This window comes from Podarcis liolepis (assembly GCF_965112155.1).
Source record: "Podarcis liolepis genome assembly, chromosome: 6".
Lineage (NCBI taxonomy): Eukaryota > Metazoa > Chordata > Lepidosauria > Squamata > Lacertidae > Podarcis > Podarcis liolepis.
This window is the reverse complement of record NC_139559.1, coordinates 49,014,252-49,042,249: the sequence shown is the minus strand read 5'-3', so window position 1 is coordinate 49,042,249 and position 27,998 is coordinate 49,014,252. Positions and strand designations below refer to the sequence as shown.

The window sequence follows — 27,998 nt, the reverse complement described above, 5'->3', positions numbered from 1 at the left end:
TAGCCTGGTCTCTAATTGAATTAATGAGATACACTTATTGGATAAGAGGAGAAACCCAGACGGTTTCTTTACCAAAATGCTACGTTTGTACACAACTGGGAAGGCTGGTGTTAGGTGCAGTGCTTTTTTTCTGGGCGTACGCATACCCCTAAACATTTTGTGAATCTATGTTTGGCCTCATTGAGGGGCAGTATTTCAATATGAGTAGGAAAATGAGAGTACCCCTCAACATTTTTTTTTTAGAAAAAAAGCACTGGTTGGGTGTATGTGCATAATAGTTACATATGTAACTGAAAAGCAGCGATAAATGTGTCTATGGCATCAAGATGGTGCCTGAAAAGAGATCTACATAAATTCTGAGCATCGTTTTTACTAGTTTAAATTAGGCAATGATTAAAACCTTGTTTTAATCTAAAGTGCTGTGTATACAAAGAAATTATTTAAAAGTCAGATTGGTAGTTATAGCATTAACAGCAAAGAGAGTCTAATAAGAAACCTCCTATTGCTTGCTTATGTGGTAGTTGCATTGCTATCTAGACGACTTGTACAACTTAATACAGTCTCCTTGTATTGCACAGTTCTAAAGTGCACAGCTATAGTGAGTGACTTTAGATCAGCCAGCTAGCTTCAAGTAAATCAGTAATGGATGCTCCTGTATCTTCTGAACACTGCTATTTAAGAATTGTGAAGGCATGACAAATTAAAACGTACTGCTAGTTAATAATCACTAACCCAACACAGCTACAAAATTCTTGCTGCTATTAGTTTTCTTTAAAGGTGATCTGTAAAAGTGATGACACAGGGATCACTTTGGCAAGGCAGGGACTTAGTTCTCCTCCTCTCTTGATTCAGCTCATTTATACCTTAACCCCCTATGCACACGCTCTCCACTTTCTTATGCAACAACACTAACAAATCTTGCATATCACCTTTCTTCCTCAAGTGGCTCTGTTTCTTAAGGCTGCCTCTATAAAATCTCTGTGTCCTAGAAAACTTGTCAGATGTTCCTTATGTCTGAGACCTTCTTGGCCTTCACTTAACCATTCCCTAGCAGCTGTAAACAAGTCAGACTGTCAGATAGTGGGCATGCAGGGGGAAAAGGAAATATGGGGAAAGAGAAAAGTGAAGTGAGAAGCAAATGGTGGTAAAATGGGATATGGAATGGGAGTGAGGAAGAGCCGAAGAAGTAGGAAAGGAATAGTTATTTGGGTTTTCTAAATATTTTTTAATTGGGAAAAAAAATATTTGCCCATTAGGGTAAATTGCATCAGGAAATTTTTGTTGCCTTAGAGAGTGATGCAACTTAGTATGTTTATTTTACATATATTAAGCAAACAAAGCTTTTAAAAAAACCTTCAGTACTTTCAGATTTTTTGTCTCAGTACTTTCATATACGGGGATGCGGGTGGTGCTGTGGGTTAAACCATAGAGCCTATGACTTGCCGATCAGAAGGCCAGCGGTTCGAATCCCCACGACGGCGTGAGCTCCCGTTGCTAGGTCCCTGCTCCTGCCAACCTAGCAGTTCATAAGCACATCAAAGTGCAAGTAGATAAATAGGTACCGCTCTGGCGGGAAGGTAAACGGCGTTTCCGTGCGCTGCTCTGGTTCGCCAGAAGCGGCTTAGTCATGCTGGCCACATGTATGCCAGCTCCCTCGGCCAATAAAGCGAGATGAGCGCCGCAACCCCAGAGTCGGTCACGACTGGATCTAATGGTCAGGGGTCCCTTTACTTTCATATACATTTGAAATATTTGATGGGGGAAATTAAGAGCCCTATTAATGTGGTTTAAATTTTATATTGTGTCAAAGTATTTACTGGAATATTCAATAAAATGTAAAATGCTAGCACTGGGATGATTGCCTGAAAAACATTATTACTTTGTAACTGCCAAGCTTCCATAATACTGCAGTTGGCATCCATTCTTTGTTATTATTTTCAGTTTATGGAATTGAAAATTCTCTGGTCAAGGACTACATTTGGTTTCCCCCTTTTCAGTCAGCATTTTTTGTTTTGCATCCCTGAACTGACCACATCCTGTATTTCTTTACTCATTTTAAATGATAAACCATTGTCTTCTAGGCCGTGGTACCCTCTCAGATGAACATGCAGGTGTGATATCTGTTCTAGCCCAGCAAGCGGCCAAACTGACATCTGATCCAACAGATATTCCTGTAGTGTGCCTCGAATCAGATACTGGGTATGTGTATTTGGAGCTATTACTTCCTTTACTTAAGACAAATTAACTGACGTGACAGGCCCATTGCTTAAGTTGCCTTCTCATATGGATAAATTGGTTAATCCTTGCGGCTCTCTGGGTTCTGTCTTCCATGTGCATGGTAACTTGTTTGGAAAGAACAACTTCAATTTCTGATCTTTTGTTCTTGGAATTTGAGCCGACTTGCAAAAGTACTTTTAAGAGTGAAGAAGACACAAAATCTTAACTAGCCTCACTTAATGTGTTTTGCCATCAGGCTCTCAGTGTAGCTGGGAAGTAGGTTATTGTTCTTCCTACTTTTCTTATCTATAGTGCTACACCCTCCCTTGATCATACTGCATGTTGCAAGAGCCTCGTCCTTGTAGTTTCCCCTCTGCTATGGAATAATTTGCTCTCTTCTGCTAATGGGTTGTGGGAAACATAAGAGGAAATAGGACCATCTGTTTAGGATGCTGATATCACAGAATAAATTGAAAGATTCTTCCTTGGTGCATGTGGCTTCACTGACTTTGGAGTTCTGTAGGACAAATTTTAGGCTTTAAACATATACTTATTGAAGCCTTGTAAATACACCTCCCAGTTACTAGTCTGCCTGGGGCTGGCAGGGGTGAAGAGCTGCATTCTGTGTTGGGCACTGATGAGGGATGGGGTGTACCAACCTTCCTCTGCCAGTTCACTCAGTTGCCTACATGAAATGGGTACCAGGCTAGTGCACAAATATAAGGCTGGCTTAAGCCTTATTTTAAGTGTTAAGTTTCTTGTAAGCAGGGGTGTGCTTCCAGGCCTTGTTCCCTCCAGCATGCCACCATGATCACATTTGGAGCCTTCCATGAATTTGAGGGTGAAGGTCTGAGGTGGGAAGCTTCTACTTACAGAGTCTCCCTGTGGATTTAGATCTCCAGTAGCACAGGGCTTTAAACTGTGTATGTGTGGAGCCTCAAAACTTTTGAAGTGCTCTAAAGGTGGTGATGCACCCCAACTCCCATGTTGGTCAACATGTGAGTGGAGCCAATGCCCAAATAGGGCACTGATAATGTTTACAAGGAAAAAGGTTTAATAAATAATTCTGGGTTTAAAGTCTACCTGATTTTGCTAATATTTGAAATAATGGTGATTAAAAGGGGTGTCATCAAAATGTCTATAGCTGTATTACAAATGATGACAAGTGAAGAGAATCTATGTGTGATATGAAAAGCAACAGATCTAAAGGCAACAACAGTGGGCTGCAGTTATTTTGGTTAGCATTTGGGACTTGTTTCATTCTATGAAAGTGGTGTGTTTAAAAACAAACCTTCTGTTTCTTTCAGCAATATCATGATCCAGAAGCATGATGGCATCACAGTAGCAGTACACAAAATGGCATCTTAACCTTATACATCCACAATACTCCTTGCTCTTCAACATTTATGCATCTTTGTGGACTACTCTTCTACAGATTAATACAGGTTGAATATCCTCTATCACTAGGTAGAACCTAGCTGGATTGGACTGTAAACATTCTCCCAAGTTGGTATGGAATCTTAATTGCTCTGAACTTGTGCCATTTCATATTATCATGTGTGGAATGTTTTCCTGTTACATGGCTGGGGAGAGCACCTTGTCAGGTGGCCCCAATACTCAATAAATCAATAAATAAACAAACTAGAACACACTGCTTGTTCACTACCGTTTGACTTAATGTTGTTTTATTTGGTGTGTCTAGCCAGGCAATGACATTCACTTGTCTTAAGAAAATGCAGTTGTTTGGTATACTGAGCTTCCTTCTATGTACAAAACTAACAATCACATATTTAAAAGGGACTTGACCATAATAGTTGCATGACTAATGAGACAAACTGTTTTGTGTCATCTGCTTGTTAGCTGATGGCAGTGTATTAGCTACCATCTGAAAAGCGCTCTCTTCTGAGTTTCTTGAATTCCACTAGCTGATCAAGAGATACACACAGGGTTGATAGTAAACCTGGCTATTTCATGAATCAGGGATAGCTCAGTCAGTAGAGCATGGGACTCTCAGAGTTGCAGGTTCAAGCTCCACGGGCAAACGATTCCTGCATTGCAGGACGTTGGACCAGACGTTCCTCACGGTCCCTTCCAGCTCTACAATTCTTGATTTTATGTTCTAATTCCAGAGACCTATACATCTAGCATTTAGGATATCCTAAGAACGAACAAATCTGAATCCCCTCTGGAGTCCTGAGGACCAATACATTTCAGACCAAACTCTGCCATAGGTTAACTCAATGGAAAGTGTTAATAGAGCCAGAAATGTAACACTAAAAAAGGCACATGACTACAATGTGTAAGAAAATAGAGCAGGGACTCATGTCAAGTGTGGAATGTGGGGTTTGTGCTCATCAGAACACTCTCTCAAGTACAACCTAATCCTAGGATGAAGGGCAGCAGGATAGCCACGACACATATCAGAATCCTTTTCAATCTAGCTTCCATCCCAGTTGAAGTAAAATGTATTAGCTGCTCTAGCGGATTACTATGCCAGAAAATACAAGATGAAGGTGATCCTGTTGATTCTCCTTTCAACCTTTCCTTATTTACCATATATTCCTGGACCATCTGTCTGGGTTTGGATTTGAAGCTGTCCTGATTGTTCCTGCCTGGTAGGGAGGTTCTGGAAAGTGGGTCCCTTGTGGTAGTTGTGTGGAGTATGCCAAGGTTCATTTCCCTTTCTAATCTAATCGAGTGTTTCCCAAATTTGGGTCTCCAGCTATGTTGGGACTACAACTCCCATCATCCCTGACCACTGGTCCTGCTAGCTAGGGATGATGGGAGGGCCAAGTTTGGAAAACACTGATCTAATTCATGTGAAGTAGTTGACATTCTACACAGGCTCCTTGCTGATGAGCCTCTGATAGCTGCTTCTGCAGTTTCAAATCATACTCTACAAGCCTGAGTAAGGATCTTTACCCTATAAAACCGATTATTTGAATAATATGAGTATTCTATCATATGCCTGCACCTGCTTTGAGATGTAATTATAAAATATGCACAGAATCCATACATACCTTGCTCTCTCTCTACAAGAAATTATTGTTTAGTAGATGACATACTTATACCTGTGTAGTTGAGAGAGAACATGCTCCCTGTTTAGAATATGGTGCTGTTTGTTTATATTCCTTTTATGTATGCATCTCTGCTCATTGTGCAAGTGTGGTGGAAAGGGACTGAAATAGTAGCAACAGTACCATCTAAAGGTGGTTACTAATGAGCATATCAAAACAATTATATGATTAAATGCCTTACCTTGTGCATCATACACTGCATGAAAAATACAATCCAACTTGTATTTTGGATGTAACTGCTGTAAAATGAAGTGTTCACCCCAGGGGGATAAATCTTAATCAAATTTCTGTTGTTTTTATTTTAAAAAAAACAAGAACACATTTCTAACCTAGAATACTTGAATAAAGAAATTTATTTTTATGGATACTTGTTTAAAGAAGGAAATATCACATATTCCTCAAGATGAAAACCAACCTACCTTTTCATGTGCTAGGGAATATTTTTTATTGTGTAATCTAAAAATCAAATAAATTCATGCCAATGGTGGTATGCTGAGCTATTTCTTTAAAAATAATAATAATTCAAAGTGAGCCAGGACAAGGGCTTTACCTCCAGGGGCACTGGCTCAATCCACTTGTAGGAAAAAAGACATTGTTTTCGCCAATGATATCAAGACTCTTATACTCAGGGTACAGAGGGCTTCCTCTGAAGCTAGGTTTCAGCTGCTGACCTTCAAACATGCAGGGTTTCTTATTTTAAAGGTACAACGGAGCCATTAAGAGGAAATGGCCAGTGTTTTGACCTGTCACGGTTATTTTGCAATTATTTACTTTCATACCAAAGAACATTGCATAACTAGGGGTACTGGCACTGTAGGTTCTCTTTATAGCTTCTACAGGTGCAGGCAGGCATTTAAAATGGAACACTGAACAAAAGGGATCACTCAGTCAGTGGAGCATGAGACTCTTAATCTCAGGATCATGCCCTATGTTGGGCAAAAGATTCCTGCATTGCAGGAGGTTGAAGCACCAGATAGTCACCACAAATAACCCAGAGATGCATTTGAAATAAAAGGACACATTCTATGCATGTAAAAACACGCTAATTCCCAGACCGTCCGTGGGCCGGACTGAGAAGGCGATTGGGACGGATCCGGCCCCTAGACCTTACGTTTGCCTACTCATGAACTAGATGACCCTTGTGGTCCCTTCCGACTCTACAATTCAATGATTCTGTATAAATGAATCCTGCCTTGCTCCTGAACCCTCTAGCAGGAAGGAATTAAGAATGTGGGAGGCATGGCCAGGCTCCTGCCTCTGCTGTTAGCCCACCTTGGTGGGGAGAGGGACTTGAGCAGGGGAAGCTAGTAAATAAGCAGGGCCTAGTAGAATTTAGCTGAGGCAGCAAGCAGTTGCTTAAAAAGCCTGTGCAGAAGAACAGCAACTGCTTCTTGTCCTCTTCAACAAGCCTTCTTTTCAGGTGCTGGGGCTGTTCCTTAAACTAATGCCTACTGGATGCCTGAAGTTTTTGCTCACCAGGTGTATGCTGAAACCAAGAGTTGAGACCAAAGCACAATTAAGATGAAAGGGAAACAGAGTTTGAATTAAAAAGCATGCAAGACATGCTAGAGCCCAGGCTTCAGCAAAGCACTATGGAGACAAGCCTTTTTGTGTTATTTCCTGCCCAGGATGTACTAGGGTCAATTCAGAAGCCTTTTCCCTGAGAGGCAGCAGTTGTCTGACTCACAATACAGGTCAGGTTCTGACATTTACTTCCGAGGCTTCCCTTGTCAAGCAGAAGGATCTTGCTGCAAAAGTCTCAGCTGATAAAACATACCCCTTAACCGCCACAGAGCTTTAAAAAAACAAAACCACTCTGATATATTTTTCTTTTAATGTCAAAGCAGTAAAAACAACTAGAAAGGCAGTAAAATTAAGAGGTCCATCTTGTTCACTAGGGTGATACCACCGTTTTAGTGTTTAAAAACATTGGGTTAATGTTTAAGTTGAAAAACTGCAGACCGTGTTAAAGCAGCAATGGCAGTTTTATTTTGAGGGTTTGTCAGCAATGTGGACTATTATCTTTTGGGTGTAAGAGCCCTTTAACAAAGTCAATTGCAGCTACTTGCTGGAGCTCAAATCTGCAGCAGGAATGGAGAGAACAGAGGGTGAGCCAGAAGCTGAAGAAAGCACCAAACAACACGACAGTGCAGAAGCTCCCGATGGAGGCTGGGGGTGGATGATTATGCTTAACTTTTTTCTGGTAAGTAAGAATTGTGACAAAGTATATGTATATGGCATTTTACGTAAAAAAATGGGGGTATTTGCAGAGGGAATGAGGTCCACACATGCAATAAGACTTTATTGTCCTCACCCCCTATGTGCACCCTAATACTTTTCTGGAGTTTCTTAACCCTCCCCACAAATTTAAGGGAGTGCAGGGGGTACATATGGGCTGCTTTCCATTGCACAGGTGGACTTTGTTCCATGCATGCAACCACTGAGAGCCAGTGTGGTGTAGTGGTTAAAGAGCGGTAGTCTCGTAATCTGGGGAACTGGGTTCACGTCTCTGCTCCTCCACATGCAGCTGCTGGGTGACCTTGGGCACAACAGTGTTTGTTGTGGGGGAGGAAGGGAAAGGAGATTATTAGCCGCTTTGAGACTCCTTAAGGGGAGTGAAAGGCCGGATATCAAGTCCAAACTCTTTTTCTTCTTCTTCTTAGTTGAATGCCACTTTGGGGGCAGCGGTGGGGGGGAATAGAATTTGAATGCTCAACCCCCCCAAAACATATTAATAGCCAAGAAGAGAAACATTAAGGGGAGGGGTGCACACCATGAGATTAAATCTCCCACCTAACATTTTATAATCACAGAGTGGTGGGGGAGACCTCAGACCCAGCAGGGGTCCCAATATGGCCTGTGAGACATTTCCCCAGAGCAGACCCATGTACCCAACACTGGACAACCTATGTAGGCAGGTAAAGACATGGCTGAAAAGGAGCAACCTTGAGCTTAAAAGTCTGCTCCCAATTCCTCCTTGGCAAGTAGGGCTCCCTTTCAGTGCTGGTCTGCACTGACAGGGCGCTCTTACTAAAGCCATTCCCAGTAAGAACTCTCCCCCTTGGGAACTTCCTTGGGCAGCCTATGGGACACTTTCAATACTCATGCATAACAAAATTTCCCTTTCAATTTGCCAGGATGGAACTAGACCGCCAGCTGCAAATCTGTGTCTTTCAATGCTTGCTTAAAAGCCATAAATTGAGCACAGTGGATGGGTCAGGGAATGAGAAGTGGAGAGTTGGGAGGGATGTTGCACCATCCATCCCTCTCTTCCCATTCCTCTCCTTCCAGGCTACTTTTTCTCCCAGGTCAGCTAATTTCTGGACTTGGGAAATCTCACTGGAGTTCAGCACCATTTCATTTAGTTTCATATCAACTGTGAGTGATCCAAAGTTAAAAGCCATCACAAATTTGCCCAGGGAATAGCAGGTGTTATTCTAAAAATGGAAAATGCTACATTCTGTAGGGCAGGGACAAGTGGCAGCAGGCAATACACGTGCTTCAATTTTACTGGATGCTTTGTTTCTTTTAAGGTAAATGTATCTACAATGGGAACAGCGAAAAACTTTGCCATTTTCTTTGTGGCCTTTCAAGAGCATGTTGGCGGTTCTTCTGAACAAATCAGCTGGATTGGCTCTATCATGTCCTCACTTCGATTCCTAGCAGGTTAGCACAAACACGGTTGACTTGGTGAGGAAATACTTTATTTGAATAGTCCCGAAACACTTTTAGTGGTACTTTTTACACATGTACGGCATTTGTTTGCTGTACCATGGGTTGCTTACAATAAGAAAGAAAAGCCTAAGTAACTACTGTCATTAACCTATGTATACAGCCATCCTGAAAACACTTGAAAGCTTATAAGCATCTAAGACCAGGATGTAAGAACAGACAATGTGTAAATTACTGTTTAGTATAGATGCACATCAACGGCATCCATGTGTCAATATGGTGGCAAAATTCAGGTTTAGGGGAACTACTTCATTTTTTCCTTGAACCCTAAGGTCTCCCCAGTGGAGCAAGGAAGGACATAAACTGCTGCTGGTCTCCCCCAAATTGCCCAGAGATAAACCAGTAGATCCCAGACCACCTTTGGGCCACCCCTGATGTAGTGGATAGTGCCGGACTTAAAATGGGGACACCTGAACTGAAATCTTCATGCTGCCCACAGAACTTACTGGGTTAATCACTGTCTGTCAGCCTCATCTATCTCACACAGAAGGATAGGAAGGGGAAATGCCATGCATACGACTCTGAACTCGGCGCAGAAAAGAGGATACACATGTGATAAGTAACTCCACTAATATTAAGGACTACTCTCATCAGCCATGTTGAAGCAAGTTTTTTCTCTCAGCTCTGTTTAGGCAACAGAAAACATTCTCCTGACAGCTCTATTATATAGTTTCCAAAAGTTAAGCATATGCCAGGTTCAATATTCCCTAAAACTGGCAAAAATGTCTCTCCTTCTGCCAGTTGTACCCCTTTCCCCAAGCCACCATGAAGCTGTTTTTCTTCTCTGTTGCAGCACCACTGGTAACCGTAGTATGTGAAATTATAGGAGAACGACCAGCATCAGTGATTGGGGCTTGCCTGGTTGGCATTGGTTGTCTTATCAGCATATTGGCCACAAACATCCCCTTTCTTTGTGTGTCTATGGGATTCCTGACAGGTGAGCTTACCTTGACCATATTTTTAAAAATCAGCCACAATAACAGAAAAGTCTAACTGGAAATAGAAAAACTGAGTAACAGTCAGGCTAATGTTGGGTTGGGGGGATTTTGTTTATTTTTGGTCTTCCTGCACTGCTGAGACACAGGGCCCAATTTAGAAAAAGTTCTGGGTAACCAAAGGGAGCTACTCTACCTGTTGGGCTACTGGAGGCACCTACAGGCAAGTGCCCCCTTTCATTCATATGTGACCCACTAGGTAGACAAAAATGTTTTGTTGCACATGCCCTAAAAAAAAATTACATTGAAGAAGGTGAAAAAGACATCATCTGGAGTTCGTTTTGTCAGCTCTTAAGATTACTTTTGAAATTGAATATGTGTGTGTGTGCGCGCGTGCTTATTAAAATATCAAGATATTACATTTTGGGCAAAATAGTTGGACAAAATAGTTCCACTCGCTCAATAACTTGAGCCTGTACGACAGAAGCTTCCCTCCTTCTCCTTTCATTGTGTGGCACCCAAATCTAGGGTTGCCTACCATCCTTCGGATGGGCCCAGGAGAAGGAGCATCTTTGTTATGTGTTTCTTTTCATTTTAGGACTGGGTTTTGCTAGCTTGTATCAGGTAGCAGCTGTGATGATTGTCAAGTACTTCAAGAAACGCCTGGCTCTAGCCAATGCAATTGGCCGTTCAGGAATGGGACTGAGTGTTATACTAACACCATTTGTTCAAGTCCTGATAGAAACGTATGGATGGCAAGGTTGGTAGCTTTCACTTCCCACATTTCATTGTAATTACCACCTTATGTGTATCAGCTTTGAGAGTGGGACAGGGGAGTGCAACCCTGCTACTCTTCTTCAATCTCTAGGTGGCTTTTTATACTATTGACCATGGTATCTTCCTGGTCAGGAAGGCACTTTATTAGTAGATTCATTCCCACCTGCACAGTCAAGTCTAGAGAGTAGCACTGAGAGAGTGTGCTTTGCTTCTTAAAGGAACAGGTGCATAGCTTTGGGGTACTCCTGTGTACGTCTTTGTCATTCAAGGCTCAAATCATCTCTGTACCAGGAAAACCTTTTGCAAGTGGAAGAAGACTCCTTGGGGAGTCCTGGGAAGGAAGTAGAAAAGCCTCTGATATCTTGCCTTAAAGAATGCCAATTCTCCCAGCATGACTGAAAATTAACTTATTTTAGACCCTCTGAAAGTCACCAAAATGTTCCTTCAGAGGGGGTGCTAATAGAATTTATTAACATTTCTATTTCCCTGTTATTGTCACATCTCAATCTCTGTCTAATCATTTAGGTGCCCTACTGATATATGGTGGCGTGATGTTGAACCTTGTTCCTTCTAGCATGCTACTACGACCGATTAACATGAAAAAGAAAGTTGTAAGTATTAAACACGAAGACAAACAAACACCTGTGCACCTAGAAATTGTAGAGACCATTGAAGACAGCCAAGATAAAATTGGCACCACAGAACCGAACAGAGCAGATCCCCTCGATCATGAATCCATCAGTATGAACAATCTACAGCATGTTGGACTACAATTAGCCCCAGAAAACAACAAGTGTTCTGAAGTGCCAGAGAACGGGAGCCACAAAAACAAACATCCCAATCGGAATGGTAATCAAAACTGCTTTCCGACAAACAAGGAGGGAAATTCCAAGCCGCAGCCTTTTTCTTGCAAGCAATGCCATGTTGATTTTTCCCAGCTAAAAAACCCTTTCTTCTACATTTTCACATGGTCTTTTCTCTTCAGCCAGCTAGCCTACTTTATCCCCACTTTCCACCTTGCAGCCAGAGCTAAAACACTGGGCATCGAGCCAATGGATACTGCTTACATCATTTCAGTGGCTGGTAAGAAAAACTCAACTTCTAAAGTGGCTTTTTTAAGATCTCTGCATGACAGCTTCACTAATAATTCACTTTGGGTGAAGAGAAACTAATTCCTGTAGAAAAGAAATGTAACACTGCTTATGGCTCAACATACAACTGTATTAAAAAAACAACAACCCAAAGACCTGTTGCTTTTAAGTATGAAATCAAAATGTTAGTTAGAAAAAGATCTCATAGCAATACAAGAAAGGATAATTTTTTTTACAACACAACAGAAATGATCCTGGGAAAAAATGAATCTGATTTTGGATTAATAAATAGCTCCCTAGAAACATTGACCCTGGTGTGCTGCGGCCACCAAGAATGTAAGAGAGTGTTGTTAATAGTAAATACAATACCGTGGTGCCTCGCAACTGCGCCTCAAGCGGCTTAAAAAAAAAACAACGCAAGACGTTTTCATCTTGCGAAGCAAGCCCATAGGGAAATTCGTCTAGCGAAGCAATGCAAAAACGGAAAACCCTTTCGTCTAGCGAGTTTTTCGTCTTGCGAGGCATTCGTCTTGCGGCGCACCACTGTACACTGAATAACAAAATATATCTCATCTCTTTGTCTCTAATGTGTGTTTTATATGCCAACTGGTGTGTTTAATCTGCCACCTCATCAATTTTTTAAAAATGTGTCTTAATCAACTTCTAAGTAAATTGTTCTGAACAGAATCTGTTCCCCTCCCCATTTGATATTTGTATTATGAAATAAGAAACGAACTCCAGTAATTAAAAAGACTTTATTAAATGAAGCCATTTTCTCCCATTGTAAGACAATGATACATAATAGGGATCAGCAAGTAGAAGTTCCAAGGCCAAATCCAGTCACCCACCCAAAATACTCCCCTTCCCTCCAATTTGAAATTTGCCAACCAAAAACCAAGAGTGGCATATGAAGGGAGTAACATCTGTGGCAAATGTACTTGTCAGCAAGCAATTTCGAGAGGTAGGAGTTGGAGACTTGGGACCTAACCCAGCAATTGCATGCAACAAAGTGTTTTAAGAAAGCTAGTTACTGAGCAGGGATACAAAATATGAGTCATGCAGACTGAAGGTAATGGCAAAAGGCCATAATTTCGAATGTGCAAACTTTCTCTTAACAAAAAAAACAAAACACAAAGAAACTGGCTGCATATATACATGTAATCTTCTACATAAACAAGTTTGCTAGACTGCAGCCAGTATACTTTGTTGTAAAATGAAAGGAGGGGAAAAGACAGCCAGGGCTTTGAAAATATTTTTAGTACTTGTTCATAAAATATTTCACAAATGGCATATAAAAATCTGGAAATTCCTGAGGACCTCCCCCCCCCCCCACGGGCAGATTACCAGGATATCACTGTTGGCGATTAGTAGTGATGAAATACAAAATTCTAATGGATGGCACTTACCTTTCAATTAAGCAGATCAACAAATTAGTCCTGAACAAAAACAAAAACAATCAATGTGAGCCACTGATGTTTTCATAAGAATACCAAGTAGTAAGCTAAATTAGAAGTGGCATAAAAAAGACAGAAAGTTTCCTGAGCTGTTTTTATTTTATTTTGGGAGGATATTTTAATTTTTTTTTAAAAAAGTATTAGATCTCTGCAAGGAAATATTAAATGTTAAAGAGATAAAAGGTAGTAAAATAACATTCTTTTTTTTCCATGTAAACTGCCACCAACCTCTGGGCTTGAAATTTTGAATTTTCACATGTATATTACAGAAATAAAAGAAGGGTACAAACTCTTTCCTTTCTGACCTTTTATCTGTGTTTTTCAATGCTTCTACTACATAAATTCTGTTTGAAAATTCATTATTTTTCTGCTTCCCTTTAGGTATAACAGAGACAGTCAGCCTTTTGCTCTCTGGTTGGATTGCAGATCAGAACTGGATCAAGAAATATCATTACCACAAGATGTACCTCATTTTTTGTGGTGTCACTAACCTGCTGTGTCCTCTTGCCACAACCTTCCCATTACTTATGACCTATTCTGTAGGCTTTGCCATTTTCAGTGGTGGATACCTGGCTCTGATACTTCCTGTATTGGTAAGCAGAAGAAAGCAATTAATCATCAAAAGGCTAATAGCAAAGCGATCCAGAATTATTATAAAGCACAGCCCATCCAAAACTTTCACCTACTTCAGTTCACAGAAGATAAACAAGAAAACTAAAAATGCTCTGAACATGATATACCTGAGGTCCCATTTGTACATAGGAACATGAGAAAACCTTACAGATGCTCTGAAGATCTCTTTGATTGAACCCAATGCATTTTGAGTCTGTGATTCTGCCTCCAAAGCATTAATTAAACAAGTCTTCTGTACTGCCTCAGAACCAAACTACACATGACTTCTGTCACACTTTTGAAAGTGTGCTTAATTGAACCCCTTTGACTTGAGCAGGGTGGGGGCATCAGTTGTAGGGCTCTGGTATGAAATGTTCTCCAAGTATAGATTGCTCTCTCCCTGCTGAAAATCATCCCCTTCATAGTCAACCCCTCTAATTTCAGATTGCTTAAACCTGTAGTGGCCAATCTTTTTTAGCAAGCATGTCACAGTTCTAAAATATGAGACTGTTCCATTCTACTGCAAGCTACATACATTTATAGTCCTTGGGTTGGTTTGACCTCAAATATTATATATTGAGCTGGGGAGAATGCAGTGGTACAACACTGGATAAACAGGGAGGACTAGAGATATGACTCTAGTCCAGGCATGGGGAACTTCCAACCCACAGAACAAATTAGACCCTAATTTGCTCTGTGGAATCATTTTCCCCCAACATCACCCACCTGATATTATAAATGGGGTCAGGAGTGTGGGATAGATAAACATACAGTTGTGATCTGGAGCTTAAAGCGTGCTTCAGGTTGTTCCTCATCAAATGAGGCTTGCTGACAGTAAGCTCATTCGAAGTTGTACATCTGCTGCAAGTGTAGTTTATGTACCTGTGAATGGACATTTTTCTTCTATAGACTGGCCTTGTAGATAGCTATGCCTGTCTGCAGCAGAAAAGTCTCCATCTGTAGGTGGAGTTTGAATCCAAACAAAACCTGCAAATGAAAAAAGTGAGACTCACTGTGGGCACCAAGAAGTTGGTTGGGACTGACAGTGAGCTCTTTTGAAGATGTCACCTGACATCACCATAAGGGTGCCAGGTGTCAAAGTAGCCCTGGGGTATGTGAAGGGTCAGGATGTAGCCCTCTGGCTGGAAAAGGTTTGTCACCCCTGCTCAAGTCTATGCCAGAGAAAGACCCATGTGCCTATCACATCACATAAACCTCTACTGGCTATGCCAGAGATTGGTCACCTATGGCTTAATTGCAGATGGTTTATTTTTATTATTATCTTTAAAAATGTATTTCTAAACATGCAAATGAAGGGAACATGCAAACTGTTTTCAAAATAGGGGACAATGTGTAGAAAATATTTATAAAACATATAAATAACGATTGCTTCAACAGGTAGAGTTTGTAGGAGCCTCCAGATTCCACAGTGCTTTGGGACATGCCTCATTCATTGCTGGCCTTGCAGTCCTCGCTGGACCTCCTATTGCAGGTAACTTAAAACAACCTCTTCCTTCCATTGAAAGAGTGCTAGAATTCCTTTCTTGTCAAAAGCAAGGCTGAGTAAAATTTGTATCCAACAAGGTCACTGCACAAACTGAATGACCTCCACTCATGCCACAGAACTTCCCTTCCCTCTCCTCCTCCAGCTGCTTCCCCTCCACATCCCCTGATATCTGCTCTGATGTTTCCCCCAGCAGATTTCAAAGGGTGCAGGGAGTCCTCTGGGAGAGGAGAAGGAAGGGAAAGTTCAGTTGCACGAGTGTTAAGCTGTTCCACTCACACAATGACTTCACTGGATTCTGTATTGGGTTTTCCCCTCCAAAACACTATCAACAGACCAACCTATTTATGGACTTTCATTCATTTTATAGTAAAAGTCAGCACAAAAAAGGGTCTTCCTTAACCCTGTTCAAGGTGTGTGGAAAAGGAGTATAAAGCATGCATTTGTGTTTTTAATCCTTCCTCTTGCCTGTGGGGTACAAGCCTCTCTAGAAGAGAAAAAAAATCCTTAGGAAGTAACAGTGAACTGTTGCCCACCCACAAGGGAAATAAGCAGCAGCAACTGTGTAGCACCATCAGTTGAAATGTTAAACAATCTCATATCCTTCCACTTCCTCTGTTTCCCTTTTGTCTATTGTAAAGCACCTTTGTGAAATGCCAGGTACATGGATAATGCAATATAAATAACAATAGTAAGGAAAAATATTGCTCACGGTTGCTGCAGGCTGGGTATTTGCCTCCTACCTTCCTTCTTCACAGCTCTGGCCCTCTTTCGCTCTCACGGTCTTCCCTAGACTTTCTATTCCAGGGGTAGTCAGAGTAGTGTCCTCTGGGTGTTGAGATGCAGCTCCCATTGTCACTGATCACTGGCCAAGCTGGCTGAGGCTGATAGGAGTTGGGAGTTCAACAACGTCTGGAGGGAATCGTGTTGGTTATCCCCATGGACTAGCCTTTTCCCTACTTTGTCTTTCCCTTTTCTGTGTGGAGTCCTCTGGAAAAGAATCAATGGGCACATTAGGATAAATTATGATAATGGAAAAAGGCCCTAAATCCTCTCTCACAGTCCCATGTGATAAAGGGTTCCTTTGCCTCATTCCCCTGGAAAAAAATTAATGCATCTCTAGCATGTAACTGACATGCCAGTAAAAGGAACATATGTAGCTGTTAGCCAATCAAGTTGCAGCAGCATAGGAAGCAGCCAGGAACAAAATGACAGATAATCCAGAAAAGCTGGGGTAGGGGAATAACCTCTGTATTCAGACATTGACAGTTCAAATCCCTTGCATGCCTATTGAGATGTAAGCCCCATTGAATTCAATGAGGCTGGAATCCTTTTTTTAAAAGGAGAATGGAAGGCAAACAAACTATCACATCTACTTTCCTGCTAGGTCTTGCCAGCAAGGTGAGAGAAAAGGTGGAGGAGCACTCTCACTGTGCCAGCTATAGGGCTGACAGTTTCCTCCCTAGATTGAAAGGGTGTCAGGGGACTAAAAAGGATTTGGATCCAATTCTTCCCTTGGTTTGCTCCCAACACCCTGCAGTGATTTCCATAGCAGCAAGAAGTAGGCACCCAATGTTGGTTCTCCCTTTCTGCCCTCACAGGGACTAGAGGAATACAAGGCCCCTTTCCTGTGACATCCAATGTACTTGACTTGTTTGATTTTTAAGGTGGTACAGACCCATTCAAAAGAGAAAATAAATCCCATTTCCCCAGGCAACCAGCCAATGCTGGCTTGTCCTGTAACGCTGGCAAATTTCATTGCCAACTAGGAGAGACTTTCACCTCAAGCTGTCTTTAGTCCTGCATGACTGGGTGAGAATGTGGATGAGGAAGCACACCTACAACTCCACATTCACATTCCTGGAACTGGGTAGTTTCACATTTCCTGTGGTAGTGTTCTTGTTGTAGAACCACGTGCCCTTTGAGTTCAGGAAAATGCCACAGTTAATGTCATTTTGGCAACTTCTAAAAACACATTTGTGCTCCCAGGCCTTTGCTTGTGCTTGCCTCCAGGAAGCTGCTATGCCTTTTAACTCTGCCCCGAGTTGCCTGCTTTGTGTGTGATTTTAGTCTTCAATCTGTTTTTCAAAATGGCTAGATGTTGCCTCAGGACTTACGTAGCAGGCAGAATTGAAAACATAAAATGGAAGTTGAAAGGATGGCCAAATCCCTTCAGTAACCTTGGAGTTTGTTTAAAACCATTGTAATAGAAACTTGGATAAAATGTTCATTCCCTTTCTAACCTGTGGCATACAAGTCCAACAGGCTACTAGCATGGTTAAACAACAGTGTGAAGAAAAAGGCAACTTGGTGCCCTCCAAATGTTGTTAACTACAACGCCCACCACCCCTGAACATTGGTCATGCTGCCTGGGGCTGATGGGAGCTCTCTAGTCCAGTAGCAACTGAAGGGTACTACACTGGCTACCTGCACTTTTAAAATGAGGAAAATAAAGAACACAAGGTTTTTTTTGGGGGGGGGGGGAAATCAAGCAACAAGAAAGCAAACAATTAAAGCAATGAAGAGGAAACTGCTAAAGGCATGAGCAAAACATGTATTTAAATGCAGCAGGTGTAGGAAACCAACCAGGGAGACATAGTACCTTAATGAAAGGTGTAAAAGAAGTACTGAATAAGGAGACTGCAGAGGCTAAACGGAATCTTTGCATCACTAGTCACTGTGGTAGAAGCTGCAGAGAGATCCAAATCAGAATCTATTGTTATCTTGGAGGGCATCTGAGGTCCTGTGTCAATACAGGCAACAAATGAAGATGTTTAAAGCTAACTGACAAATTACAAATTAACAAGTCACTGGAGTGCAACCCAGTCACATTACCTGAGAGTTCTTAAAAGAAAGAACATGAAATTACTGAACATGCACATATTGGTCACTGGTAGTACCCCTTTTACTAGCACTTTCAAGTTGGCTAATTGTGTGTGTGTGTGTGTGTGTGTGTGTGTGTGAGAGAGAGAGAGAGAGAGAGAGAGAGAGAGAGAGAGAGAGAGAGAGAATATCAAGTTAAAAGACTAAAATCAATTAGAATTATTTGGGTCAAAAGCAGCAGATAGGAGAAATCATACAGCCATTATAGTGTCACAAAAGGCAAAGTAAACTTAGCTTGAGATAAGGGGGTGATCTGAACTGCTAACACGGTTAAAGAACAGGAAGGCGAGAGTATAAAGTACAAAGATAGTTCTCACAATGGAGCAGTAGGGTTCTCAAAGGATGTGCGTTGAGATGCTATTTAACTTCATAAATATTAACTTCATAAACCTGGAGCCAAGGATAAGCAGTGGAGCTGTCAGGACTGCGGATAACACAAAATTACTCATGAGTCGTGAAACACAGGTTGTGATGAACTCTAGAAAGATCTCTCTAAACTGGGTGAATGACTAACAGAAGAATAGCAAAGGCAATTCTGAGTAAGTGCAAAACAGATTGAGGTTGAATCCTGACAAGACAGAAGTACTGTTTTTGGGGGACAGGAGACGGGCAGGTGTGGAGGACTCCCTAGTCCTGAATGGGGTAACTGTGCCCCTGAAGGACCAGGTGCGCAGCCTGGGAATCATTCTGGACTCACAGCTGTCCATGGAGGCACAGGTCAATTCTGTGTCCAGGGCTGAGACCCTGCCTGCCCGTGGACTGTCTCGCCAGAGTGGTACATGCTCTGGTTATCTCCCGCTTGGACTATTGCAATGCGCTCTACGTGGGGCTACCTTTGAAGGCGACCCAGAAACTACAACTAATCCAGAATGCGGCAGCTAGACTGGTGACTGGGAGCGGCCGCCGAGACCATATAACACCGGTCTTGAAAGACCTACACTGGCTCCCAGTACGTTTCCAAACACAATTCAAAGTGTTGGTGCTGACCTTTAAAGCCCTAAACGGCCTCGGTCCAGTATACCTGAAGGAGCGTCTCCACCTCCATCGTTCTGCCCGGACACTGAGGTCCAGCGCCGAGGGCCTTCTGGCTGTTCCCTTGCTGCGAGAAGCCAAGTTACAGGGAACCAGGCAGAGGACTTTCTTGGTAGTGGCACCCGCCCTGTGGAACGCCCTCCCACCAGATGTCAAAGAGAAATAACTACCAAACTTTTAGAGGACATCTAAAGGCAGCCCTGTTTGGGGAAGCTTTTAATGTTTAATAGGTTATTGTATTTTAGTGTTTTGTTGGAAGCCACCCAGAGTGGCTGGGTATAAATAATAAATTATTATTATTATTATTATTATTATTATTATTATTATTATTATTATACAAAGCAATGGGGTGTTAACTGAAACTAATGAGGGGAAAATGCATTTGCTTGAGTGCACACCTCACTGAAAATGTCAGCTCAGGACACAGTAGCAATAAAACACGAAATGTTATTATTAGGAAAAGAACTAAAACAGTCTCTCTCTTTGGTATAAATCTAGTGTGGCAGCATTTGCAATATTGTGTACAATTCAAAAAGGACTGGAAGGGGTACAAAAAACAACAACTGAAATGACAGGGGGCTGGATAAACTTCCCTAAAATAAAGATTTAGGGCTTTAAGGTGTTTTAGTTTGGTGGGAGAAGTTGACTATGGTGTGGCATAAAAGGTTTATAAAATTATGCATGGTGTAGAGGAAGTTGATAAAAAAGTAATTATTTCATGGAGTCAATCAGCAAAATTGACACACAGTAGATTCAGAAGTACTCTTTCACATAATGAAGTTAACTTGTGGGGTAAGACTGCAATCCTATGCACACTTTCCTGGAAATAAGCCCCATAGAACACAGTAAGACTTATTTCCAAAGTAAACCAGCATAGAATTGCACCGAAAAACCAGATTCATATCAAACTCCATCAGCAACTATTAGCCCTGATAGCTAAATGGAGCCTGCCTCTGACTGTCAACTGGCCCCTGAATGGGGTAGATCTACTTGCATGTGGAAGGACCCCATGAATGGAAATCTGTATAAACAGTCCTCCACTGGGAGTTCATTTCAGAATACCTTGAAACAGACATGTATTCCAGTGAAGAAAAAAAGAGTGGGCCCTCTGGTGGCACATTTTAAGAACATCTTGGCAGAGGACAAAAATATTGCTCAGAGGAAAACTGGTAGTGTTACTTAAAAAAGGCCACAGGGATTTATTTATTTGTATGTATAGTACACCAGTCAGATATCTCAAAGTAAGAGCGTATCTCATCTGATTGCTGTGTGGCCAGACTGGTATTTGTTTCATGCTCCAAAATGTATTGTACAACAAATGCTTTGGGTGGGGCAAAAATAATCTTGAGTATTGTACTGTGGACTTCTATAGTCTTGCAGAATAAACATTTAAACTCAGCTATTTTCCTTGGCCCTTCTATATAAGCTCTGCAATAGTAATGTTGTGGGAAATGAAGTGATATTCAACTGAAATATCAAAAACTTAAGTAACTGAACTCAGATTCCCTCCTACAGGTTGGCTACATGATTACACTCAGACATATGCTTACTCCTTCATTTTTGCGGGCAGCTGTTACCTTGTTTCTTCCCTTTCACTATTCCTTGCACCAGTAGCCCAAAAATGGAGGCAAGAAAAAAGCTGAACTGACTACATAAGCAAGCAAAATTCTGCAGCAATTGGAAGAAGCCATATCATGTAACATTTATAACAGTTTGTTGACTATGTAATAAAAAGAAATAAATTAAAGGACTTTTCCAAAAGATAACCTTTTGAAGCTGTGGTGCCTTAACATACCAGTGTGATAGTAAATTTATATACTATGAAAACTGAAATTAAGTATACCTTCAAATCCTGAACATACAACTGAATGCCTCTGCCATAAAACCGAGTTTTTAACACATTGTTAGGTACAAACAAAACTGCAAGAAACATTTTAAATAGCCAAGTCTAACAAGCCTGGTATCCCATGCCTTCCCAATATCCCAAAACACAGAAAAAGCTAACTCACCTCTGAAGGTCCAAATACTAGCAACCTAAAAGTGTGAAAGAGGTCACTACTTAAAGAGTAAGCAGAAAACCCAAGGAGGAAAAGCTGCTTAAGGGGATGAAAGACATTTAACAGCAAATGTCCCCCTCCCGCCTCCGAAAGTCAATTCCATTTCAACAGTAATTTGTGAAATACAAACTGTCTTCAGAATCTGGACAGAAGACAACACTGCTGGCTCTCACTACACCGTCTCCTAGAAAGGATTAGAGAGTAAGTTAACCATAGGCATCAAGTTTTAAATTTTATCAAGTACCATATATTGGTGCAACAGACCTTTTCATTACAGAATATGGTATATTGGCCTTTTAGGTTATGTTAAAAGTGGTTTAATGGTGGGGGGTAATAGTTTGAGAATGAACACGCTTCCATATGTAATTCTATACGCTTCAGGAAAGCATCTTTTCCTATACTCAAAAGGAAACAAGGGCCAGAAAAAGATCAAAGATCATGTCACTTCTGATGACCTACAGGGGCTATCACACAAAATGAACAAGGAAATCTGTCAACAGGCCCCTTAATTTGTTTAGTTCACAGGTTACAAATGCCCAGAGTCATTTCTGATCATCACACACACGTTTTGCTGCATGTACATAAACACACGCATCACCACTTCTTGGCATATACACTTAAGACTGAGACACTCATGTTTCGTATTCTATGGGAAGGGACCATAGCTCAGCACATGCTTTTCATGCAGAAGGTCTAGATTCAATACCTCACATTTCCAATGTTAGTGGTTAAGAGCGGTGGACTCGTAATCTGGTGAACCGGGTTCGATTCCCCGCTCCTCCACATGCAGCTGCTGGGTGACCTTGGGCCAGTCACACTTCTCTGAAGTCTCTCAGCCTCACTCACCTCACAGAGTGTTTGTTGTGGGGGAGGAAGGGAAAGGAGAATGTTAGCCGCTTTGAGACTCCTTCGGGTAGTGATAAAGCGGGATATCAAATCCAAATCCAAACTCTTCTGCCTAAGACACTACCAATCAGAGCACACAGCACAAGGCGTCAGGGACAAAAGTATCACCTGGTGTGAGGTAGTTTCCTACCTATTAGTAGCAGTGATTTTAAAACGTAATAATTATTATATCAAATATAAATCCACGTTCTTTGATGTAGAAAGTTTGTAACATGTCAAGTGGCTCCATGTGAGAACACTTTTTCCAGGCAGCAAGAACAAAGTATCCACTTGCTAATCACCCCTGTGAATACTCCACCAGCAAATACCCACTAGATGGCAACAATGGAATATCTATCCTTGTACATAATGCTGCTACTCAAATTGTCTTCCCAATGGAATGGGATGCACAAAGAGAATTACCATTTGTATTTAACATCAGGCAGGCATTTAAAACTTCCTAGCCATGAGGGTGAACTGACCAAAATGTGAGGTATTAAACCCTGTAAGGTGGCACAAGCCAATAATAGGGTGCATACTTTTGTATAAGATCTCAGGCAACTCCAGCTAAAAATCTAATGTATCCCTACGGACAGGAATTGTGGCTTGTCACACACTTGACAATCTTCTTTCCCAGTTCCAGACACTAGTTTTATTGCGGCCAAGTGGATCACCATTCATGATGGGTGGGCTGGGTTTGACTTGTGAAGTCTTTCATTGTACAGCCTGGTAACAGGCAGCACTAGAATAGATGGCCTGCTGATCTTAGTTTCATTTGAGTTGGTTTGATTAACTATGCTACTAAAGATGTTTCAGTAAAATATGGAACGAGCCGAACAGAGAAACATGCAAATACAACAAAGATACGAAGGAAATTGGGATCATTCATATTTACCTAGACTTGACACTTTGCAGTTACGGTAAGTTTGCAGGCCAGATCTGAAGGTGCTTCTACTAAATAGAGGTAGAGTGGTGTTGAACTGCAGACAAAAAGATATAGAAGGGAACCCCATCACCAGCAATCCCAAGTTGGGCAGACCTTGTCCAGCAAACAGGAACAATTCCTGATATGTACCATCTGTATAGACACAGTTTCACAAGGACACCAAAACAGATATCCATTTTATTCCATCAGTGGGCTGCTACCATGTTTACTAGAAATACATGTTCCAGGGAAATGCACTGATTTCAGATTTTCAACATCAGCATGGCAATGTGAAAACTAATTACAGTATGGCCAAAAATCTTGCTTCATCTCAAAAGCATCCCATACCTTCCATCTAAACATTAAATCGCACTAAGATGGCAAAACCAGTCTAGCTTCTGTTGTTCATGTTTATGTACAGATACACACTTCTTTACTTTGGGTGATAGCTCATTTGCTAGCTATTTTCAGGGCTGCATGTAGCCCATGCATCCATGGAATCATCAGCTCCCTGTCCTCACCAGAATGTGTATGTGTGCATGAAAATAGATCAGCTGTTTTTCATATGATCTGCTGCAATACATACACAATGTGCTGTCAACTACACCATAATGTAGTATTGGTCACCCTTTTTCTATACACTGCTTCACTTTGGGAGAGCTGTGTAGACGTCTGTCATTAAAGAAGACAAACATTCCACAACTAGTTTAAAGAGTCATCTTCTTCTTGGCAACTTCCTTTTCAACTGTATTTTCTTGTGCATTTATTCACTGTAGACATCATGCTAATTGATCTGATGTGCAACTGACCCGTTTCATAATGCTAGAACTCAGCTACTTTACAATCTTAGGTCCCCATGACCTCATCTTTTGCTATAGTGCAAGTAATGTACAAACATCTGTACAGAAATAATGGTATAGAATCCATGTCATTTCAGCAAAACAAAAGCCTGCAACTTCCAGACAAAGAACCATGTAAGAACTGAAAATGAGTAAAGATTGCATGCTGCTGGTGGTGGTGGTAGGTAGAACAAGGAAATTCTTGTATATGAAGCAGCAGGAGGGGAGGATGCTACCTGGTTATTCCCACATGTTTTGCTGTATTTTAAAACATTGGCATCATTCCCCCCCCCCTTGGTTCTTCAGTATTTCAAAAGCCTCAAATCCTATTTTTTCTAATAAAAAGTTAAAGGTATATTCATAAAGAATGGACAAGGTTTTTTATATTTGTGCTGCAGACAGGACAGGCTTTAGTAGACTATGCCCTGCCGTTTCTTAATTATGTCTACTGATTTCATCTGGAAGAATGTTAACTGCACAGTGGCTTCTCTTACTTTGCATACTTCTGCTTCTGAAAGTCACTGCAGCCATAATATGTTGATCTATAAATCTCTGCTCTTCCCTTCAAAGCCTTAACCGTACCTCTGCCGTGACATTAACTATTGTTACTAACCAAACATCCTTTAACTCTGGTCTTGCAAAACTGCTTCAACCCCTGCTTAACAGGGAATCTCACTGGCCTCATTTTAACAATGGTTAAGGTTGATGAAGACATTGTGGCAAAGTGGATTTACAGTAGAGAAGGGACCAACATTACACTGACAGGTGCGTAATTTCCTGGATCACCTCCTGTATCTTGTTTTATAAATTGGCTGTTACATTGGTTATCTTCCAATCCAGTGCTTAAGGAGGACAAGTTTAGTGAAACGAGGTGGTAGGTAAGTAGGCTGGTTTAATAACAGTGGGGTAAGAAAAGAAGCACACAGGAATCCTACAAGTGCAACTAACTTTTGGTACGTAAACGGAAGTTTCATTGATATGTCTTAGCACTGGTGTCACTGAATGTATTCCTGAATGATCTGGAGTCAGCAGGATGGAGAATGAAATAAGACACCCCCAAACAGTCAGTTAAGTGTTAATACAACCAAGCTCTCCAGAAAGAGAAAGCACCCTGCGTGAAGAGGGTGACGTTTTGTGATTGGCACCTCCAGCTTCCATTTAGGGCTTACTCATGAGTGCTTTTGCGAGTTATGTATCTGAACAATTCCACCAATCTTCATTGTTGTTTGCCAGTTCACTTTTAGAAACAGTAATTATTTTACTACTTAGTTATTAAATTTCTATACAGCCCTTCATCCGAAGATCACAAAGGAGTTTATGGTGAAGTTTTGGTGATTGCTTTTTGTCCTACGTTATCTAAACCAGGGTTGGGGGACATCTGGCCCTCCTGTGTCCCCAACTCCCATTAGCTCCAGCCAGCATGGCCTATTGCCAAGAATGACAGGCACATTAGTCAAACATCTGGAGGGCCACAGGTTCCCCATCCAATCTTATTCCAATCACAACCAGTCATTCCCTATATCCAGAGAAATCATTCTCAAAATCATTCCATAATTCCCCAACAAATCCCTTGTGCTCTTATTTTTCAGTTCACTTACTGTCTTTCTCATTATTCATATTAGTGGGGCATTTATTATTGCGAGGCAGGGCCATAGCTCACTGGAAGAGCAGCTCCTTTAATGAAAAATGTCCCAGGTTCCATTTCCGGGTAGGGCTCAGAGAGAGCCTTAAAGTCAGAAACACTGGACAGCCATTGCCAATCAGTACTAAGCTAGATAAACCAATGGCCTAATTCAGTGCAAGGCAGCTTCCTGTGTTCCTATAGTGAAGTAAATTGCCTTCACCTCTGACTCCCCCACTGTGACCCAAGTTGTACATGCATTTAAGTTTAGCATTAAAAAAGAGAAAAAACATTATATGTGTTTGGGTGGTACTGTAATCTTCCTGTGTGTACTTTGTTATGTGTGAGTGTGCCCTTTCAGATATTCAAAGGTGGTGCAAGGACATGCATAGAGATCCTCAGTCCTATGTCCCTACTCTCCCCTCCCCTCCCAAAAAGTGGGTCTGAAGGGGGTTTGAATGTGCTTACCAAGCCCCATTCAGACCTTCCACTTCACATAAGAAGGTTGTGAGTAGAGCAAGCAAGGACATTGGGTGCATCAGTATGCACACATCCCCTTCTCACCTGTAACTGTTTTTTGAGCACCTGAAGCCTATGATGTCATAATTGTAGACAAGCAGTATACTTCCATGCTTCAGGAACATGTCATCCACCCTGTCAAGGAAAAAGCAAGAGGGTGCAAAGTTCACATTGCCCCAATGCAGTTACTGGGAGGAGCGGCAAAAGTGCCAAATTCAGTTCAAATCCACCCCACAACTTTAAAGGGGGCCTAGCACAACAACCCCTGCACCTATCTGTATGAAATTTGGCAAGCTTTATCTACTTAGAAGAGGCTAACTTCATCTAATTGTAAAGAGGAGGCAAAGAGCTAGTTGCTGATGACCCCAGCCTGTTCACTGGAAAGCTTTAGATTTTCTGCAGCAAGGCTCTGCTTTGAACCCAAATCCAAGCTGGGATTCTCTGAAGTGGTACAAGGCAAACCAACCTGCTTTGTACTTCACCAAGTATTTTCTTCTGAGCAGAGCCCTCAATCTTACTGAGTGTAAATGACATACCTAAGTACCACACACTCTAACATTACACATTAGATGATGTTGATCTAAATTCACAATAACTCACCAGGAAATGTTTTAAGGTCATAGAAGAACTCTGCTAAGGGTATCATAGCACTGAAAAGGGCAAGTTAAGTATTGGAGAAATTAATGAAAATAAAACTTTACGGTCCAGACATGCCATTACACAGATACATGGCACAGAAACTTTTAGAATTTCATGTACAGTTCAGGCAACTTATCTAGAAAACATGTATTGTTAGATACAGTGGTGCCCCGCAAGACGAATGCCTCGCAAGACGAAAAACTCGCTAGACGAAAGGGTTTTGCGGTTTTTGAGCTGCTTCGCAAGACGAATTTCCCTATGGGCTTGCTTCGCAAGACGAAAATGTCTTGCGTTTTTTGCAAGTTTGTTTCCTTTTTCTTAATACCGTTAATACAGTTGCGACTTGACTTCGAGGAGCAACTCATAGAACGCGGTGTGGTAGCCTTTTTTGAGGTTTTTGGTGATTTTTGAAGCTTTTCCAAAACTTTTCCGACACCATGCTTCGCAAGACAAAAAATTCGCTAGACGAAAAAACTCGCAGAACGAATTAATTTCGTCTTGCGAGGCACCACTGTAGAAAGGAACAGAGAAGGAACTGTAATGATGTAATGGGATGATGCATCTCCCTTAGGTCAAAGGGTTACCAAATGTCCCCGGTTTCCAGGGACAGTCCCTGGATTTGCAAATCTGTCCCCGGACAAATTCAGTCCCTGGAATGTCCCCAAGATGTGCAAATCTGTCCCCAGGAAACGTGGCAGCGGCAGCCTCAGCAGCCCAGAGCCAGCCTAGTAGCGCAGTTGGCTCTGGCTGGCTTCAGGAGCTGCTCTCTGCCGCTGCCAAAGGGGAACTGGGGACGTCCGGCGGTACAGATCTCTTGCCCCTTTGCACCTTGCGTAGCAGAGAAACCATGCGCCTTGCGCCCCTCCTGGGCAACAGCCGCCTGCCCGTGACTCCCGAGCCTCCCCCGATCTGTCAAAACAAAGGGGGAAGGCGTCAGGAGATTGGGGAAGGCTTGGGAGTTACGGGTGGGCGGCGCACCGTTGCAAAGCTCAGATTCAGACATCTATTTGCTAACTGGAATTTTTGGCCAAATCACACACTACAGAAAGCATCAGTGATCCCTTTGATGCTTTTATTGCAGCAATAGTCTCCCTTCCCAGTTATTCAGGTCTTCCATAAACCAGTCACATCAAACACAGGGTAACTGGTGGGCATTGTTACTCATGAATGCCTGGGTTGCAGTCCTAGGTCAACCATTT

General features: G+C 41.7%; 2 protein-coding genes and 1 long non-coding RNA gene across 4 annotated transcripts; 2 read left to right on the top strand and 1 right to left on the bottom strand.

Annotated features, from left to right (window-relative positions):
* The first annotated feature begins 2,044 nt into the window (after nt 1-2,044).
* On the top strand, nt 2,045-3,868 carry LAMTOR5 (late endosomal/lysosomal adaptor, MAPK and MTOR activator 5). Its single transcript, XM_083509500.1, has 2 exons — nt 2,045-2,199; nt 3,525-3,868. The coding sequence occupies exons 1-2, from the start codon at nt 2,060-2,062 to the stop codon at nt 3,583-3,585; spliced, it is 201 nt and encodes a 66-aa protein (XP_083365626.1). The 5' UTR covers nt 2,045-2,059; the 3' UTR covers nt 3,586-3,868.
* Nucleotides 3,869-6,309: 2,441 nt separating this feature from the next.
* SLC16A4 (solute carrier family 16 member 4) lies at nt 6,310-20,957 on the top strand (the record flags this gene model as incomplete). Its single annotated transcript, XM_083509490.1, has 8 exons — nt 6,310-7,497; nt 8,828-8,960; nt 9,820-9,963; nt 10,560-10,721; nt 11,264-11,821; nt 13,665-13,876; nt 15,294-15,387; nt 20,830-20,957. The coding sequence occupies exons 1-8, from the start codon at nt 7,387-7,389 to the stop codon at nt 20,955-20,957; spliced, it is 1,542 nt and encodes a 513-aa protein (XP_083365616.1). The 5' UTR covers nt 6,310-7,386.
* Nucleotides 12,566-26,831, bottom strand: LOC310709619. Of its 2 annotated transcripts, XR_014527601.1 has the most exons (6): nt 26,206-26,831; nt 23,152-23,236; nt 16,112-21,555; nt 14,778-14,882; nt 13,775-13,868; nt 12,566-13,265 (listed from the first exon to the last, which is right to left on the bottom strand). It is a non-coding gene; the product is annotated as an uncharacterized lncRNA (long non-coding RNA). The 2 variants fall into 2 exon arrangements; XR_014527602.1 differs by lacking the exon at nt 26,206-26,831 and having other exon boundaries at nt 23,152-26,186.
* Nucleotides 26,832-27,998: the final 1,167 nt, after the last annotated feature.